We start from the raw sequence: 21,048 nt of genomic DNA on the forward strand, positions 1-21,048 counted from the left end.
TGTTATCATTAGTGAAAGAATATGATTACATAATCAGACTATGTCAGATGGCATAGGGATTACTTTCAGCTCACACTGTACTAGCCACAGGCATTTTCTGCTAAGAGGATATTATGCATAATTATGAGGTAACAGAACATTATCTTTATTCACAACTTCAAGTGAAAAATCAGCCTTCATAATGTAAATATTGTAGTTGAGTATAATTTGACGTCTAATTGAATCTACAGTTTAACTAGACTTAATCCAAGGATGTGAAGGACGGAGACTGAACCCAGGCCTCACACAATCTAGGCAAGCCGTCTTTCACTCAACCATATCCCAAGCTCCCCAATTTTTCATTTAAAATATCCTCTCTACATTTAATAAGTGGAGCAAGAGAAATACAAATGGTAGAAATGAACAAGTTTTGTTGTTTGTGGGTGAGGATGTTACTTATAGTTTGCTTTAGTAATTCTGGTGGAAGAAGTTAGTAAAATCAATCTTGTGTGACAAGTGAGCTCTCCGTTCAAAACAACTTCTTAGTGACTGAACTGATGAACTTTGAAGTTGTTCTGTGTAAGGAAACTTAAAGAGCATTCATAACTATAGAAAGAAGCCCTCCGTGAATAAAACCTAGTTGTTGCAGTTTCCACAAGCTCTTCACATTTAGGCCCATACACTCTTCAGGTTTGGTTCTTCATTCCTGGTGCCTGATTTTTAAAGCCATTTTCCCAAAGCTGGTCACCTTCCTCCTATGAGCTTCTTCCTCTACAGTCACTCCAAATCGCAGTCTAAGTGAATACAATATTAAAACAATATGTAAAATATAATTTAATTAATTAGTTTGATTTTTTTTTAGCTTATAGTTGAGGAAATTTTTATCCAGTGTTATACCCACATTGCTTTCGTCCTTAACAGGTATCAGACTTCCATATGCAATGTGAAATAAGTGCTTTATGGGGACATTATGTGTGTAGTTTCCAGACATTTTTCAGGGACAGTGTGTATCAGCCAGAACAATGCTTATCCTTACTTTGTGGAGCGCTATGTGTTTCCATCTCAAACATTTAACCGGTGGCGATAAGACCATGGAAACTTTTAGAGTGACTTCTCTCCGCTCCCTCTCCCTCCTTTCAGCCGTTCCTCAGTGCCAGATCTGCAAGCTTACAGTGTCCCTGCTGAACTAAAAGCATGCTCATATCATATGTAACACTGCTTTTGTTTAATCACCTAAACTATTCATTATCACGAATAAAAAAATGTCTAACAGAATCAACTAAAAGAAACTATGTAGAGTAACTTGTGGGAGAATCTAGAAATACATACAGAGTTAGATATGTCACCTGTCCACTTAGATACTGCAAGATCAAGTCGTACTTACATTTATTTGTACTTTAGTTTCATACTGGAAATTTTCAAATGTGTATTTGTCAGATCTTCTTTGACGCATCTTGAATAACCTGGCACCGCGGTTACTGAGATGGGATAATTCTTCCAACATGATGTCTCGGGGGATGCTGACTTTCTTGCCCAGGTCTATGCCATCTACATCTGTAAAACCATGTCACTGGCATGAAAAACTCACAGTAAACATTTTCTAATGCTTTCTTAACTTTCATAATTTGTTGTCTGCTATTGTGGTAATTTAAACAGGGGCTCTTTAGTTGTACAACATTGGGCAAAATCATGCCTCCACCACTTGCTAACTGCATAGACATCAGTATGTTACTTATTTGCCCTGAACCTCAATTTCCTCATCGCTAAAGTACAGATGAATAATAATAATAACAATAATGATAATAATAATACCTACTACAAAGGGTTGATAGGAGAATTAAATGAAATTCTTCATATAAATCATTTAGCATCATATCAGGCAAATAGGGTGAATAAAAGTTAGCTAATTACTATTAGTATGACTTATTTGTATATTTATGCAATTTTCAAACAGCACCACTTGTTATACTAAGAACCTCTGCTTTTCTCCTCATATTTTTATGTGTCAGTTTGAGCTATCCCTACACTGAAGTACTACCCTGCATGCCATCCTATCCATTTCCCAGTTTGTGTCAAAATACTATTTATTCTGTACTCAGCACGAAGGAGCCTGTAAAAAGTGGGAAGATGATAAGTACTAAATGGACACCCTTCCCATTCAACTCAAATGCCATTTCTGTGAATTACTCCTCTAAAATATCTCTGTGTAGATATTCATGGCTTATGGATATTCCCACTGAGTCACATTTGTTTTATGGTCTAAATTTTCTTTATGCTTTAATCTTTGAGTCCCATGTGTCTTAAATATAGTGGATGTTAAGAAAATGAGTATTATTTCCTATTCCTATTACTAAAGTGCTTTTCCAAAATCCTAAAGAGATGAAACTCCTTCCCTTGTGTCCAGAATCAGGAATATATTTTTTGTATCGTCCACAGAATCCTTTTGCCACTGAAGAATGCTGTGAAATTGCTCAGGATGAAAAATTAGGCCATAAAGAAAATAATTATTTTGAATGATTGAAGCAATAGTTGCACTTGCCTGGCAAGTGCAAGGTCCTAAGTGCCATTCCTGGTACAAAAAAAAAGCAACAGTCTTAGATGATATGATAGATTAGCCACAATAATTAGACTTTTGGGAGTATTTAATATAAATCAGAATCATTTATTTATGATTCTCCCTATTTTGCTTTGAAAAGATCAATTTCTTTACATGTTTTGATATTACATGGAGAGGAATTCCACTAACTATAAAAATCACAGTATTAGGATTTCCGGTTCTGGGAAGATGGGGTAGACATATTCCTTCTACCCTATACATTTATTAAGTGCAAATAAAAATTCTGGGCATTATGTATGAAGACTCAGAAGAGTGGAGAGAAGAAGGAGCCCCAGGAACAACATGAAAATGGTTTCCTTGGGTTTTCTTTTAGCTTCACATATCTCAGACTTGAAGCTCAAGGAACTGGCCAGAAGCACCAAAGGGGAGAAACAAATAAAGCCCCAACAAAAGGCTGTTATTCTAGTCAAAAGACCAGGAAAAGAGCAGCCTCATAAGATAGAAAATATTTAGACAATGGCCATTCTACTTTGGCCAAGCATCACAGGAAAACCTTTGGCCCCATCCCCATACATGTTAACAAAGACCAAGTGGACAGCCTGGAGCTTCACCCTGCAGGGTTGTAGCCTGGTTCATCAGCACGCCCAGTAGGCTGGTGGGAGGTTGGAACTTTCTTCCCTGTAGCCCTACAATAAGCTCTTCCCTGCTCTTCCCTCTGAAGTCTGTTGCAGTACAAACTCCTATCCTCTCTCAGCAGTAATGAGGAGGAGCCCCTCAAGTTTCAGTGGGGGCCAAGGAGAGACCTCAGACTTCTACCTCTTCCTAATACAATGCAGAGCAGCTTGGTCTAGATCTCTAATATATTTTTAAAAGCATAACACAGCACTGTGCTTTACAGTTTCCAGGGATAGTAGAGAAAGCCTGTGGAAAAGGATTAAGACAGAACAGAGAGGATGGGAATATTTCACAACCGGAGATATCCTGGAATCATCTGCCAGCTTGGCCGAGTTCTGTAGGAAATACATATTCACCTTTGTTTATATAGTTGGCATCTCTTCCATGCTTGTAACATGGATGGAAAAGCTGGATTGTTTGTCAGTGTTTGAATATCACTCTATGTACTAAACAGTGTGACAACAGTAAGTTATTTCAACTATTTGATTCTTGGCATCATGATAGCAAGTTCCCTCTGGATCATAAAAGGTAGAAGAGATAAAGTGTTACTCATTGTGATGCGATATAGCACAAAAGGAGGGGGAATCTTTGTCTTGAAATACAACTAGAAAAGATTCAAGTAGTGGAGGAGAGGAAGGGAAGAAGAAGGAGGGAAAAAGAGGAGGGGAACAGACTATTTTTTGACTAAAAAATAAAAAGCCCAGACTTTTGTCCACCAAACCTTTCTCTAGAGTTACACATATAATTATGTATTACAAGTAATGTTTTCAAATAAATGTATATTTTTTTCCTGAAAAGTCTTTCTAATGGTACAATTTAAGGAAATATAAAACATCCCAAAGAGGCAAACACTATATAATACAGAGATGACAATCTTCATAACAGTGGGATCTTTTTCCTTACAGTTAAAGCTACAAGGATTTTCAGTAAGGAAACTGGAAGAAGAATTCAACTTCTCCTCTTCTCTTTTTCCTATAATTAGTTGGAGTAATTTGTGTCATTATGAACAGTTAAAGTAGGACCAGAAAGTAGGAATAGCATGTTACACTGACTTTCCAGAAGTTCAAAATTGTAAACTTTGGCATACAGCTAATCTGAGGGCCCCAAGACCAAAATGTGAGAACATTTGAGAACTGACTTCCTTCTTCCTAACAGCCCTTATCTTAGTGGCTCTATCAATGCTTCTAAAATAACCATGTGACCTCAGTAGCCCCTGTGTTTTTCAAGTCTTCTGTGATGTGTTTGATGGGAATTAGTCACTTTTGTGATTGGTTCAGGAGCAAGTGTGAACTGGCCAAGGCCAGGGAGAGGGAATAGACACACCCTTCACTGCAAATGTGCCAAAGATACTCTCTTTTCTTGCTGGATGTCAGGAGGAATTATATTGATTAGGAAACTGCTGGCATGTTTTTACAGATATGATAGAATAATAGCACCAGGACTGGAATGGTGCTTACCCCAAGGAAATCAGAGTAGAAAATAGCTGCATAGTCCATGCGTATGCTTTTGGACCAGGCTTTACACATCACCTCTGCACTTTGCAGTTGTGCAAACCAGTAAGTTTTGTTTACTGTTTGAGCTAGTTTCTGGTTTTCAGTTATGTTCCACTAAAAGCATTCAAACTGATACAGTTATTCTCTCTTGCCCTTACTGTAGTAGATTCAAAATGCATATTAAAGATGGAGTTATAGGGAAGAGAAAGGACAGATGGCCTAGATGCCCAGAAGTGAAATCTCAAAAAGGAAAAAGAAAAGAGAGGTATTTTTAAAAGTTCCTTTACCACCGGCTACATACTCATTTGGCTTTACAAGAAACAGTCACTACTCTTTAGCAAAGCTCTGCAAACACCGCTGGAGCTGCTATGAGTAATAAATGTGCAAAAGAACCAGGAACTGACCTGTTCTCAATGGCAGGGAATACAAAGAAGTAATCAGCTAATATGATTCATTGTTACTAGTAAATTTATGCTACCACAGAAGACAAATTAGTGATGAGAAGGCACACAAAGTAACTGAACAACTTTCAGCCTCTTTTCTTCTTCATTACATTTCCCTGCATCGCCGGTAAGTTCTCCTCCAGTGTTAACTGGCTCTAAGCGACTATCTGAAGGAGTTTAGATATCTCAGGTCAGAAGCACTGAACGATCCCTCGTGGTTGTTTGCACTGAGTTCACAGGAGTTAGCTCATACATTTTCAGGAATTATCATGGCTACACACCGCAAAAGCATCATTCTTAAAATTGTTATATACACTTAATAATTAAACAAATTACATTAAACAGCAAAATTATGCAAAAGTATCAAATTATAATCCTTTTGCTACTTTTTGCTATTATATATGCTTGCAGGTTATTTATGTTTATTATGTTGTATCTGCCTGGTCAGAAACACTGTAGTATTTACTATCATATAACTAATGCATAGTACATATATGTTGCATTTAGAGCCTCCAAAATGGTAACCCAAAATTGGCCATAGTAGTTGTAGGTACAGCACAGAAACTGGTAAACTCTACAATGCATGATGTTTTTCTCCCTGGAGAACCAGTTGTTAAATATTTACTAGCATACTACTGGACATATCCATCAGTGTCAGGAGTATTTTAAGTCAACATACTTTGCATAAACAAACAAAAAAACATAAACTAAATTATCCAAGGCTCCTTCCCATCCTTTCAAATAGTTAAATTTGTGATGTCACCAAAGCAGGAGTTCCAGGACCACTTGTGAGTTGGGAATCTAATGTAAGATCACATGCATTGCTCAGACTTTCAGTGAAGAATGCTGTCAACTGAGCAGAGAGATCCCAAGTTCAGCTGTCTCCTGCTCTTTATTGTAAACCCTTGCATGGGGATTTAACAGTGTGTTTAATCTTGATGCCTGATAAATGACATATCTTATTCAGGATACATATCCTTGACCTCCCAGCTTAGAACATTATCTTTGTGGCATTAGATCATCTATTGAAAATAATATTGCTAAGCATACTTTCCTACTGGTGTCATTTATAGTGATCCAGAACTGTAGTTAGATCAGTGAATCTAATCCATAGTTTGAAAGATATCCACTTACAAATAATTGTAATTATACAAAAGATCCCTTAAAACTGTTTCTCCATGTTTGATTGCCAATTGCCATCTGATGGAATAAGTAAAACCATTGGAGGGAAACTGGGTGAAGATTATTTGCTTTAGACTTGGCCTATTTATTTTTTTATCTTATTTATTTATAAGTCCTATTGAGGCAAAGAGATTCTGTCTATGCTTACTTGGGACTCTCCTGCCTATTTACTGCCAGCCTATATGAACAGAATAGAAACCCATGAAATATATATTATTATATAATGTAATAACACACATAACATATACATATTACCCATAATATAAAATATCATAATCCATATTGTGATTCTGAGTAATACCTGAAAACTTCCAATTGATAAAAAGTTTTTTGGTCAGCTTTTTACAGATAAAAGATTGTTTTAAAACCCATCTATAATTTTTTTTCTATTTTACGTATTTTGTTAGGATTTGAGTTCTGAGCCTATTTTATAAAGTTTTAAAAGCTGTCAATAATGAAAATATTATAATTTAAGAGATGTAAAAAAATCTGTAAACATTTAAGAAGTAAGATTACCAATGCATTGAGTTATACAGATTAAATTGTACAAATGGCACATGTGTTACTATTATAGAATGTATGACTACAGTATACTACAGTGAAAATGGCAGCAAAGAAAATCAGGATGATGAGGCTGCGCATAGTGGCACACGTCTGTAAATCCAGCTAATTGGGAAGCTGAAGCAGGAAGATTGTGAATTTGAACTCAGCTTAGGTGACTTAATGTGAGTTTGGCTCAAAAAAACACAAAAAACGGATGATAAAATGATATAGCTAGAATTAAACTCTTCTAAAAGAAAGAAAAGGAAGGAAGGAAGGAAGGAAGAGAGAGATATAGTAAGAAAAAGAAAGCAAGCTAGGACAATGGACGAGTATGGCTAGAATTAAACTCTGCAGTGTCAACTTTAGTAGAAAATATGATGGGGAGAGTACTGGGAATCAAACTTAGGACCTTGCACTTAGCAGGTAGGCACTGGGCCACTGAGTTATGTCCCTGGCCCTAAAATATGATTTAACCTAGTGCTCTGGTAAGTTTTTGGAAGGCCTTTTAAGTGTAGATGTTTAGAAAAATGTATAAATTTGCAAAATGTGAGAGCACACCAGTTTTCAAAATAAAAACACACAACCTTTCCTGGCTTTGTTTTTCCTTGGAGTTATGGGAAGTCTAATGTAAAATGTTAAATCATATAAAACAAAACACAAACATGTACACTAAATCATTGCTTTTATCCCTGATTTTTTATACTTGATGTAAGGTATATCTGGCCTTCCTACTTTCTTCATGTTGGTGTTGAAAGTTAATTAGTTTGAGATGTGGTCACATACGAGAAGTAACAGACATCTTCATATAATCTTTCCTCTGAAATTCTAGACCTTATACTTCATACTTTTTCAACACGTCCTTGCAGTTTATGTCATTATTATCATTTCCTTCGTTACTGGTGGAAAACTCAAAAGTACCATTCTTTGACTTCAGCATGGAGCCCAGTGCAGTGGTGGAGTTTTCGAGTTCGATGTGTCAGTGAGTCCAGCCTTCCTTGCTTTTGCGATGAGGGCTCTGAGGCCTAGTCTGGAACTCAGGGTTCCTGGTTCACTATCAACAACAGCACTCCACTGAGAACCTGGGCTTCCTGTTTTCAGACCACAAAGCTAAACTCTTTTCCTGAAATTACAAAAATAATCTGCCCAGTTCCCTTCTGTGCACAGGGGGGAAAGCTGTTTGCCAGTCCTGAGAGGCAAAACAAAAACAAACCAAAAGCATACAAAAAAAAGTCCTCCCCCAGAGCCCAGGTAAAAATACTGCAGGCTGACAGAAGCAGCCTGATGAGGTTCTGTGGTCTTCTTTCCTATTTCTGCAGTTCCCATTCTGAACTGTCAGTAACAAATCTGTGCTGAAAGTCAGGCTATATCATCCTCTCAGTTCTCAGGGTTATTTTAATTCCGATTCATATTCCCCACCTTTTCTAAACAGATGCCAGTAGCTCCAGAATGCAGCTTCTTACTCCATTCTCTGCTTGCTACATATCTTGCTCTTTCAATTTATTACTTCCTATCCTTTTATCCTTCCCTAGTCCTCTTTCTTCCTCCAGTCTCTGAGTTTGAAATGAGTCACTGGGTGAGAGAGGAGTATGATGCATCCTGGAAAACATCCGCAAATCCAGGGAAGACTGCACAAAGCTGATGAGTTACAGGCCATCTTTTCTTGTCCCCACAATGAATTTTTGCACAGATACTGGCAAAAGGTCTTGTGTTTTTGTCTTTTACAATAGCACTTGCTTGGTACTAGCAACTGGCTGAGCTACTTTTATAGAATGCACAGAAGTTTGTCACAATAGTAACACAGGACAGCTTCACCAGTAGCTCCACTGCTACTAATTTGATGAGGACAATGGTGGTCATTCATCACTGGCAGTATGAGAAGGGTCAACCTAAGAGTACACAAGCTTGGCGACAGGCAGACTTTGTATCAGTTATATGTTGGGCATGTGGTATATTTGCTTCCAGTATAAAATTTAACATCAAATCGTAATACATCTATAAGGAGCAACATTATAGATGTACTCAGTAGAAGCTGGGAATTACCTACCTTTTAAAACTCATGCTATCCGGTTAGCACTAAAGCCTAAGGAGAGGATTTTTCAGTAATTCTTTAAGATTATTTCTCCTTGTAGGATGGATGATCTGATGTAAAACTCTCCCTTTTTATTGTATTTTCCTGCTGATTTATGTCAAAGATTTATCAGCCATAGTCCATTTTCCATACCCTGAATTTGCACCGCATGTCTAACTGACTCGTGGTCACATTTCGTTCTCCTGCAGGCTACATGTTTTTGGGGTACAGGATAATAAAAATAACTACACTACAATACTGCAAAAATATCCTGATGCACAGGAAAAGAGGGGTTGACAAAGGGGTTTTCAGAGGTCCGTTCTTGTTCACTTTTATGAAGTATGATCTAGCCCAGATTTGATTTGGTTATTCTTATAATTGAGGCCAAAACAGTTGCACGTTTTATATTAAATTACTGAAATTTTTACTGCTGTAATGCATGTAACCATATTGAGGCTTTAAAAAAAGAAAAGTTTCTTTAAATTTTTTTCAATTCTCCAACCTTAGAGGAAGAAATGACCCCCTTCCCCACCCCAGGAGCTCCAGATGTCTAAACACCATGTTGTACACGTCGTAAACTTCCATGAAAGATGTCAGAAGAGGAAAATGAAATATTTGAACTGTTTGAGAAAGTGCTACAGCTGTTTGATCTGCAGTGAGTCTCACTATTCCTGTGTTACCTGGACTATGAGACATAGCACGGGCAGGGCATGTGACACCTCTTTCAGGGCTGGAGTTCATCCTGAGCTGGAAGATGGCTTTGCCAGACTTAAAGAGCTAAATTTCCTGGTGGTGAGGTAGTAGTTTTGAGGTTTCTTTCCTCCTTGGGACATTATTGTATTTTTCCCCTTTATATTTCATGAAAACAACAGTTGTATTTCCAAAAAAAATTTAAAAAGACTTTTTACCCTAGAGCAGGGCTAACACAGAGTAGAATCCATGATATAAACTGAAAATAACTTAAATCTAGTTTTTCATTTGTTTATTTTTATTTATTTATTCTGTCTTTTTTGAAACAGAGCTTCACTATGCAGTTCAGGCTGAACTTACTCATTTTGTAGCCAAAGCTAACCTTGGACTCACAGCAATCCTCCTGCCTCAGCCTCCTGAGTGCTGGGATTACAGGCATTTGCCACCATGCCCAACTCACCTACAGTCTAGTTTTAAGGCAAACAATTTAGTCTCAAATTCAAGTGACTATCTAATTTTTGCCTTGTTGAGCAGGAAAACTATATAAATAATTTCAAGTAAAGTGCCTGAAGCAAGAAAAACAAAAAAGGTGCATATGAACTTAAAGAAGCACAGATTTTGTAACTCTGAATGGATACAAATTTAGTTCTGGTATCTGATTCAGAATTATTCTCATTTTATTCCAGACTAATTCGATATCATAGTAAAACATGAGAACCAAATTGAATCCAGTAGTGATTTCATATTGCAGAAAATGGAAAACAAAACTTAATAACAGGACCCTTTACATGCCATGGTATGGGGAGCAGGTACACATCTGTGGTTCGACTTGCTTTATAGAAGCTGCAGTATGAAAACACAGTACTCATCCAGTTCCGGCTGCCCCCCACACAGGTATCCTGCGTATAGATCTCACTGTTATTGCAGGGAAAGGCTATACTCATTGCCAATGGAGAAGAAATAAAGATACTGTGAAAATTCCACAAATATGTCTGGAATGGCTCAGATCAACCCTTAAAAGGACCTAGATATTCTACCTAACCCTAAAAATTGATGCTATCTTTTGCTTATGAACAAAATTGTATTTCATTTATGACAACCAAAATGTTGATTTCTAAAACTATTTGCAAAGAGTCACAAAAAAGGACAGAGTAGAATAATGCCTTGCACATAATACATATTAGAATGTTTTTTAGTGAATGCTTTGAGTCTACAAAAATATTTTTCACTCTTCTCAGGAATTATAAATAAAAATAGTTTTTGCACATAAAATACATTAATGAATCAAAAATCGAATGTGAAGGCCGGTTTTCAGATTAAATAAGCAATGAATATTAATTTTGAGTCAATCAATAGCTTTCATAAATGATGTATTTTAAATGATTAATACCGTGTAAGAAAAAGAAATCAAGAGTGACCATAAGGAATGGACAATAAAGACAAGGTTATACGAAGCCTACCCAAAAAATGAGGGTGATACTAACTGATAATGTGCAAGGCAGTCCAAGCAGAGCGTGCATCAGCTGTCAGACTACTTCATTCCTTTTACAGCAGTTGTTCATCTGAAAATAGCTCCCAAATGAGAAAGGAGGACTACAAAAGGATTCATTATCATAGGCTTTTCTACACCCACTCTAGAGCTCCAGGTTTGTTATGACAGAACAGCAAGGGTTTGAAGGAAGTAAGCCATGTAGAATAGCGAATAACATAAAGAAGGCTCTACTTGAATGCTGAGCTAGCTGTACGAATGAGTGAAGGGTTTTTGGATACCGTTTCCATGGATTTCCTTCATGATGGCTGATGCTTGCTCTTTCTTCTGCTTCATCACGGTACTGTGTGAGAGCATAGTTTTCTGCTCCCTGTTAGAAATAAAGGGACATTATTGAAAAATGTGAAAAACTCAATGGATGTTTTATAATCCTCCCTTTGGAAGAGAACATCTTATTCTTTATAAGAATTTATGATTGCTCTCCACTCAGACTTTAACGTGCATTCCTTGTCTGGAGACAGAGCATGTTTTTCATCCACGAGCACCGTGAACAGAGGATGACTCTCCGAGTCTCAGAGCAGTCTCATCTGTACATTAGTACAATGGTCATGAGGCAGCGAGAAACAATGAAGGCACAGCCTCCTTCACCCACCCTCTCTCTTTTCCCTGGTTTATTTTTAATCTGTCATTGTTTCCTTACTAGCCTTCATTTGTATCAGCATCACAGTACATCAATTCCAGCAAAACTATAAAAATGAAGGAGACACAGATTAGACCAGAAGTCTCTGGTGGTGGCATTGTAATATTGGCACCAACAGCTGTCTTTCAAAGCAAAGAATGCTCATTTGTGAGTCACAGTTCTGAGCCTCCTAGGGCAACTGACTAATAAAATATTCTAGGAAACAATTTACTCACCTTCCTGTTAGACCGTGCTTTTCAGCAGTGCTGACTCCCGACTGCAGAGGAAGACTCGAGATGGGATATGGATGGCACTGGGGCCCAATGGGTTTTATCCTTGAACCTGGGACAGCATGGTCCCCAGCTCTGACTCAAACTGGGGACTGAGGCTTTCTGCAGGGACCGGCATCCAGCTGACATCAGCTGACTATATATAGCACCAAATACTTCAGCTACTCATATCTTCCTGGCGTAAGGGAGGAACAGGGAAAGATTAGGTTCTCTCCATTGTGTGTCTAGGTTGTGAGATGGTTGCATGAAATATTCATTCCCTGGACATGCACGAAGTTTTAATCAAACACCTTTTGTTCGGAGACATCATTAACAAAAGGGGTTTAAAAACTACAAACCTAGGTCTGGTGGTACATGCATGTAAGCCCAGCACTCTAGAGATTGAGGCAGGAGAACTGTGAGTTCAAGGCCAACTGGGCCTACATAGTGAATTTAAGACCAACCTGGACTACCTAGATGGACTCTACTCAAAGAGCCAAAGAAGATTTATAAAATATAATTCTTATGCTACACTTTAATTGAGGTGATAAGCAATACATACATACACTAAAATAGAATGATAGGTTATCTGTCATTAAAATTAGCAGAATGGACAATAATAATGTTTTCTTTCTATTGAAAGAAAACAAGCAATGGTAGGGTCTAGCCCTCAGCCAAACCTCAGAATTTCTGCTAGGTTTACAAAAGTGGGTAATATTTGAAGTTGAAGTGGAGGAAGTTTGAAATGGGCCACTATGGGTTGAGCCACGAAACTGAGTACTAAAAACTTAGACTTATATTTGGGTCACACTCTTTGAAGAGACTTCATAAAGAATAGTCCCTGTAAAGTTGACCAGTCTCTTTAAGGCTTGGAGTCAAGGACTTCTATTTGGGGGAATGGTGGGAAAGAGCTTGGCCTCTCTTGCTGGTCTTTGGGCATAGAAACACGTTCCCTCCTCTGGTATTTTTCTTTTCCAACTTCTTAATTTCCCAGAACATGCTTCCCCTACTCCGTGTGGCCCACTCTCTCACACACTCAGGACTCTGCCCAAGTACTAAGTCCTGATGAGAACCTTCCCCAATCGTCCTGCCTACAGCTTCACATCATACTGCCCTCTAGTCCTTACCCTGCTTCATTTTTCTATATCTTTGTGTAAGGCAAAGTGAAGCCAAATGGGAGTAACAGAAATCCCGCAAAATGGAAACAAAAAGACAGACACTGTTCACAGTTAAACTCGAGATAGGAAATCACGGTGGTATGATTGACCTAATTATCACAGGTGCATTCAACTTTTAACTTTTTGCTGTATTTTCCCTAAAATACTGACCCATGGGGACCCATTAGCATATTTGTGCTTTAGCCAGCAGGAAAAAGAAAAAACAATGAGAAAGCAAAAGGCACAATCTCTTCCTTTCAAAATGTGTAAGTATGTGAGTATGTGTGTGTGAGTGTGTGTGTGTGTGTGTGTGTGTGTGTGTGTGTGTATGACTTGGAATTGAACCCAGGGTCTTTGCACTGAGATTCATCTCCAACCCTTTTTAACATTTTGAGACAGACTCTCCTTAGGTAGCTAAGTTGCCAAGCTGGGCTTGAATTTGCAATCCTCCTGCCTCATCCTCATAGAGTGCTAGAACTACAGGCATGCACAAAAATGCACAACTAGAACATGTATTTATATTTGCCATACCTTGCCTGTTTACATTCCACTTGGGAGAGCTTAGTTGAGTAACTGTATGTAGCTCAAAGGAGAAATGTAGAGATATATAGTTTTGTATTCTGTATGGCTATGGAGGCAATTAAAATCAGAAGTAATTTACAAAGAAGATAACAGTCACTGGGTGACAGCTGTCAATTTTTGCCATAAAAGATTTTAACTTTTTTTTTTTAAGCTACCTAGCCATTCTCTATTTACTGTCCTAATCAAGTAAACACCTATTTATCTGATATATATTTTTCCTATTAAAATAGAAATTCCTGGGCTAGGGATGTGGCTCAGTGGTTGAGCCCTTGTATGTACAAGGCCCTGGGTTCAATCCCCAGCACCAAAAAAAGGTAGAAACTCCTAAGCTGGAGATATAGTTAAGTAGTAGAGCACTTGCCTAATGTGCACAAGGCCTTGGGTTCAACCCCCAGCATTGTGACAAAAGTAAAACAAACAAAAACCAGGTTTAAGAAAATTTAAAATAATAATAAAATAAAATAAAATAAGAATTCCAAAAGTATTTAGGCTTTTTCTCTACCTTTAGCGTTTTGAACTGCATCTGGTGTATGGTGGCACACAACATCCCTAGCATGAATGAATAAATACATGAAGTAGTTGGGGGTTAATAGTTGCATGCATTGTCTGCTTCAGTGGTTTGGCATGAGTTTGGATGTCTCCTCTTGTCATGTTAAATATGTTGGACTAATGGAATTGTAATAAATGAATAGTCATTTAAGTATAAGAAAGTAGTAGCCATTTATGGGAGAAGTATTCTATGACGTTGAAATAGATTTCAAATTTCATTCTCTAATCATAGGATTGTAAGATTAAGATTATTATGGTAGAGTTAACTTAACTTACTGTAATTGCTTCTAAGCAAACATTTAAAATTAAAATTATTAATAATTGCTATGGTTTGTGATAGATATCTCCCAAAGGCTCATGCAGTCACAGAGGGGGCTTTTCAGAGGTGACTGGATCTAGAGTGAGTGATGCTGGGATGAAGGTTGTGTGATTACTAAATTAGTCTGTGGATTGACTTGGTATAGTTTTGAGAGTAGATAATGGGAAGGCCCTTCCTGGGAGTGAATGCTATCCATCCTAAAGGGTGGGTTGCCTGGATAGAATATAAGGAATACAAAGAGGGTCACTGCTGTTGCTTGGTCCTTCACTACTTTGCTGCTGGCTGCTTGCTTTTGCTGCCTTCTGCCTGCCATGAACTCTTTCTCCTTTGTGATGCCCCACTGCCATGTCATTCTGCTTTAGGGCCAGCTGATTGTGGCCTAAAACCTCTACAAACTGCCGGCTGAAATAAATTTTTCTTCCTTTAATATGGGTGTCAGATATTTTAAACTAAAGCAACCAAGTAATAAGGTACCAAGAAATTATTTAGCCAAAGCCATTGAATTTAAATTCCCTCTCAAGATCCTTCAATTATCCTTATATTTCTGGCTACTATATCATGTTATTATTCAAATCTTCTAAATTCTTAGTTTTCTTCATCTGTAAAATGGAGATAACAATACCTACCACATAAAGTCAAGGACATTTTACATATAGAAATTTTAGAAATTCTTTATATTAGTAAAATTTAATAAATGTTTATTTTCCCTTTTACTAGTCCTATACTATGAAAGAATTTGGATTTTTAGAGTAATTAATTGCATTATTTAGTAAAAAATAAAAACAGACTAAGAAATTCACAGTTTTCCTATTTGCTTATGTTCATGTTTTCAACTTTATGTTCTATGTAGTTATAAAGATTAAAGTGGTATTCTCAGCAGTCAATAATTATATTCATTTTGGTTTCCAAAGTGAACATAGATATCTCAAAAGATTTAATGAGTTTTACAGGATATAATGTCTTACTTGTTTTGTTCATTTTTCAAGTAGATTGTACTTAAAATCATCTTGCTTTAGTTTTAAAACTCATATATACACATTAGATTTGAGTTATTATTTATTCTGAAAAAGAAGAAAGAACAAATGTTGGGGTTGTAGTTTTAAGGCAGTGTATGGCATTCTATCCATGAGCTTCAGCACATAAATGCTGAATTTTGAACAGAACCTTAATGACTAGTAGAAAGCATTGTCAGAATGTCCATTCTGAAAGCCAATATGTTTTAATTCTAAATCAATTCAAAGTTAATTCTTTTCTTTGTTATCTGCACAGAGAAAGTACTAGACAAAATTAGTTTTCTTCCAGCCTAGTTTTTCATACTGCTATTGATGTCCTTTTGTCTTCAGCTCCCACCTCTTCATTTTTGTGACCAGGACCCTGCTACCTGACCATAAACACTCTGCCCTATAAACTACAAAAGGTACTTCCAGCCCCAAAGACTTAGTTCTTACCCTTGTGCTACAGATCATTCTGTTTTTGGAGCTTCTTCCTAACTGTAATTTCAACAGAATAGTATTTTATCTTTCTCTCAAGCTATATTTTAAATTAATTGGTACTAATGACAAAATATGACACATTCTCTTACAGGCAAATTAATAGGACTCTAATGGTAGAACTTTGTGTTTTGGTAGTCTATTGAGATAGTATAGGTTTTTTAAAGCCTTGCATTTATTTTTTTAATTTTATTTTAAATATAAAAGAATGAAAACATATTAACATACACACAGACACTTACAAAATAACACAAAAACAATACAAGCAATATAGAATTTCAGACCAGGTGATAGGAAATTAACAACAGTGGTTGTATTACATATTGATATCTTCAAATTGGTTACTCAGATAAATGTAGGCATATAAGATTGAGCAAAAAATTAAATATTAACTGTTCCTTTCAGTTAATTTCTGTAATAGAAATCAGTAGTACAACTGTCTTAGTTATCCTGTATATTGTCTCAATAGTGTAAGAACCTGAAAGAGTGAATAAAATCTAAAAGATATGAGAGATATGGTGAAAGGGAAAGAAACTGCTCTAAAGGAAAGAACAACTGGGATGAGGGAAAAGGGAAAAGAGATGGTAGAGATTTTTAACACCCCCATACCAAACTATTTCCACTGATGAGGCTGGCTACAGTTGCATTTTCAATTCCTTCACCATTTGCTGAAAGAGAAAAAAAGATGAAATAAGGTGACTCTTACTGCCGTATTACTACAGAACAAAACCCACACCATGAGGCCATGAAAGGCAACCTTATCCGCCCAGGGGTAAACATGAGCACTTTAGCCAACTGGTAAACAAGGTCTACATTGATCTTCCTCTAAGTGAGCAGTTGTTTTTAAATTCTGTGTTTCTCCTTGTCCCATTTACAGTCTATATTAGGTGGCTGTGGGCAGTTAAAGCTTAGGGCAGGGTTGGGAGGGAGCAGGATGTGGAAGCGACGGTTAGTTAGGCAGGCAGACACCACTTTACCATTATTGAGGCTTGGTTCTAGATTGATGCACACATAACCCGAAAGGAGCAGCTGCCAGATGGATGTGGAGTGATGAATCAAACAGTTTATTGTCTCTCTCACTCTGGAACGAAAGACCCATTGGAAAGCATAACCAGTGTGCTGTAAACAACTCACAACCAGGGAGGCTGTCCCCAGATGCACAGCACTGGTTTGTGCAGAATTCCTTTTCTTTCTCCTTGGTGCTCAGTTGCTTGCATGTTTCTACTTTCCTGAAGTGAGAAAGATTCAGCCCACAAATGGCCTCACCAGGCTACGATGAGGACAGAAAACTAATAAGCAGTGCCACGATGACCATTTTACAGACCAGTGTGTGGCAGGGCAAGAAAGTCAAGTGTGTTTGTGACTGAGCTCATTACAGTGAAAGCCTAAAGGCAGCAAGAGAACCCTGAAACTATTAATACCATTACTGAGTTTATGTTTGCTAGCATGGCTAGCTATGCTTTACAGATGAGAACACTGAGGTCCTGGGAGATTAAGTAAAACTCCCAAAGTATCTTACTTGTAAGTTACGAAAATGGAATTAAACATGATTCTGTCTGATATAGAGTCTTTTGTATTTATACTGTATTGTGAAGAAATCTCTAGTTTCCTAATCTCTGACATCTGTTATTAATATTTCTGTGACAAAATAAAGAAACAGAGTTGAAAATTATCAGAATAATTACAGCTATGTGCTCCTCACTGATTTCCTTTGGAATTTAACATCCAAGTGCTAGGTTTATTTTGGCTAAGATGATTTTACTTATAATATTTAAGAGTCTGTTCTCACTTGTGTTTTTCTGGCTGGCAGACTTCTGGAGTTCTCCATGGTGTCTATTCTACGGGTGCTTTCCTTTCCTTCAGCTGTGCAAACACTAATGTTAAAATGCTGAGCATAAATGAATATGCCATTTGCTACTCTGACCTGGCCTTCCTTTCCTGATCTCTGTGTTACAGTATCATAAACACACCTTCTACCCACACTACCAGCAATAGGCATCAAATCCAACTCCATCAAAACAATCCACTTATGGGAAAGTCCTATCATTTACCTGTCTTCCTTTATAAATTTATTTCTTTTACTAAAGCGTATCCTTCTAGGCTGTTAAGTCAAGGTGAACTGGGAGAAAAGGAGGGGTGAGAGGAGCCCAGTGATCAACTTGTTGAGCACAGAAGGTAAAGTCATAAGGTTGGGAGCTGGGAAAGAAATAAAGTTTCATATACAGGAATACTCAGGAACATGTTGCCAAAGAAAACCCACAAATCATTTTTTCCTTTGGTTACATAATCCCAGAAATTTATCCAGAAATTTGTCACATTTCTTTCACAATTCTAGCCAACTCGTATTTTTCCTATACAGGTCCAAATACTGAAGGTTTTTTTTTTTTTTTACAGTTTTTTGCAAGAAATCTCTTCTTATATACAAATTTAGCATGACCTATTTAAGCAAAGGTTCATTAAACAAAACATGAAGTTTCTAAAAAAAAAAAAAAAAACCACAATATATTGTCAAGAAATTTACTGACAGAACCTACACCTCAGGGCAGTGTCTGCTGCATGACTGTAGCCTCTGGCCACCATGATATCAACATGCTAAGGCTGCTCATCATAATGCCTGGCATATGTCCAGTGTGTAATGAATGTTAGACATTATTATTATTAGCATTTAAAACTTTAACATAAGTGTATGAAAGATATCAAAATATATGAAGTAACTTTAAGTAATAATGTTTTAAATCTCCTTTACAAATGAGGCAGAGAGAGGTGAAGTTCCATGTTCAAATTCACACATAGAGAAAAAGTGGAATGGTTCTTCCACTGAGAAAGATAAATTGCTGTGCTATTTCATGTGAGTAAAATACATATAATTCAAAATAGTGATTCTTAAGGAATAAAGTATGCAGAAATGAATGGGTGGGCATGAGGCTGCATGGCTATCATCCCAGCTACTTGGAAGGTTGAAGCAGGAGAGTCTGAGGCCAGTCTGGGCAACAGAGTGAGACCTCAAAAGAAGAAGGAGAAGAGGAAAAACAGGAAGAAGGAGGAGGAGAAGGAGGAGGAGGAGGAACAGGAGGAAGAGGAAGGGGGAGGGAAAATGAAAGTGTGCCTTTTACAAGGAGTGATTTTTCAGTGGGTCAGGGCCTGTTATCACTAACAAATCTATTCTGATTCCATGCTCACCATCTTGACTTCCATGAGTCTACTGGTTTCCCATGTAGTTTGTGAGAATCCAAAACCACCTACTTTTTCCCATTCAAATATGTATCATTTTAAGGTAAAATATTCAGAACAAGTTAAAGAAATTGCAAAAGTAACAAGATAGTTTAAAGGAAAAGAAAATTTCAAGATGCAGCCAGGGTCTGTGAAGGCCACAGAGGATGACACATGAGACAGAGTCATTTGATTTGGCAAGAAATAGATCATTGGTAGAATTTGGAGACACTTTTCGTAATGTGGCATGGTGGTAGTCAAACCCAGGTAGAAGGGGTTTCAGGCAAGAATGAATGAATCGGAAGTGTAAACTGCAAACACAAATGCTGCAGATGGTTCAACTTACAATGCTGCAACTTTAGGAGGGAGAAAAAGCAATATGCTTTTAGTAGAATCCATACATCAAATTTTGAATTTGGACTCTTTTCCCAGACTAACAGTATTCTGAACAATGCTCTGTTGAAGTGCTGGGCAGTAGCAGTGAGATGCAGCTCCTGGTCAGCCACACTTTTGCAAGGGTGAACGCTTGATACTGTACGATGTTCTCTGGGGTAGGTGTACTAAGTACATTTTGGGCTTATGATATTTTCAGTGTATGATAGGTATATCTGGACATAGCTCAAGAGACATCTTATGTGAAGGACTGGCCATGAACTCTGAATGAAGGTGAGAGGAAATTCAGTTTCTAGAAAAGAAATCAAGCCATCCATGTGTGTGCAATTATCTATGTGTATTTTGGAAGTGGAAACTTGAACATATTTGGAGATAAAAGAGAAATAAAAATTCTGGTAATTGGGAATCTGGAGTAGTTCATCTCCCTGAGGCTTCACTTTTGAGTAGAATCTGTGCTGTACTGTTTTATTCCCTAGGAGATGGAGTCACTTTGTAACTCCAGCACTTAAGATAGCACTGGCATGTGGTAAGCATGTGGCAAATGCAGCTGGATAACATAGGACAGTGTTTGGCACACGGCAGGAATGCAATGCATACTAGTTCCTTTTTCTACTTTTAGCTCAACCATCCATTCTTTATATCACCACCTGATTCCATGAGACAAGAAGTGGCTGTGGGTAGGAGACTTTTAGCTCCCTTACTTTGTAGCAACTCTTCTGAAGCTGAAATGCTGTACCTGTTAGGTAAACACAGTTCAACTAAACACACTTAAGATAAAAAAAATTCCAGCTTTAATATTCTCTTTTTGAAGTATTTTCTTACTTGTTCCAGAACACCAGGTTCAGTACTTACAGTTTCTTCTCCTGCTTCCTTTCAGTTCATCCGTTCAACAACTTTTTTTGTGCAGCTATCATGTATGAGATGTTCTGGGCACTGAGTAGTAAGGCTGGTTTTTAAAATTATCATCCTCAGGGAGAAACAAGCACTAGACAAGATAAACCGGTAAAATGTGCTGCATGTTAGATAATGAGAAATACAAAGAAAAATAACAAAGCAGAGAATGCAGGCAGCACTGTTGGGGGAGGGATTTTGATTTTAGGTAGGACACAGGAAGGCTCACTGAGAATGTGGCATTTGAGCAAAGACCTAAAAGACAGGTGAGAGCCAGCCATATATATCAAGGTAAGATAGTCCCAGGCAGAATGGAGAAGAACAAAGGCCCTATGGTGGGAGCATGCCGGGCAGATTTGAGGAAAAGGAGGAGGCTACTATGACTAGAAC

General features: G+C 37.5%; 1 protein-coding gene across 1 annotated transcript in view; it reads right to left on the reverse strand.

Annotated features, from left to right (window-relative positions):
- The window catches only part of Myoz2 (myozenin 2), a 36,117-nt gene extending 23,902 nt beyond the window's left edge, over positions 1-12,215 (reverse strand). Inside the window, exons 1-3 of the mRNA XM_005386798.2 lie at positions 12,035-12,215; positions 11,401-11,489; positions 1,364-1,533 (exon numbers count right to left, since the gene is read on the reverse strand). Of these exons, the coding sequence (XP_005386855.1) occupies positions 1,364-1,533; positions 11,401-11,476 (246 nt within the window). The 5' untranslated portion in view covers positions 11,477-11,489; positions 12,035-12,215. The remainder of the gene's footprint in view (positions 1-1,363; positions 1,534-11,400; positions 11,490-12,034) is intronic.
- Between the last annotated feature and the right edge of the window lie 8,833 nt (positions 12,216-21,048).

This window comes from Chinchilla lanigera, unplaced genomic scaffold (assembly GCF_000276665.1).
Source record: "Chinchilla lanigera isolate Chin_1 unplaced genomic scaffold, ChiLan1.0 scaffold00027, whole genome shotgun sequence".
Classification (NCBI taxonomy): Eukaryota; Metazoa; Chordata; class Mammalia; order Rodentia; family Chinchillidae; genus Chinchilla; species Chinchilla lanigera.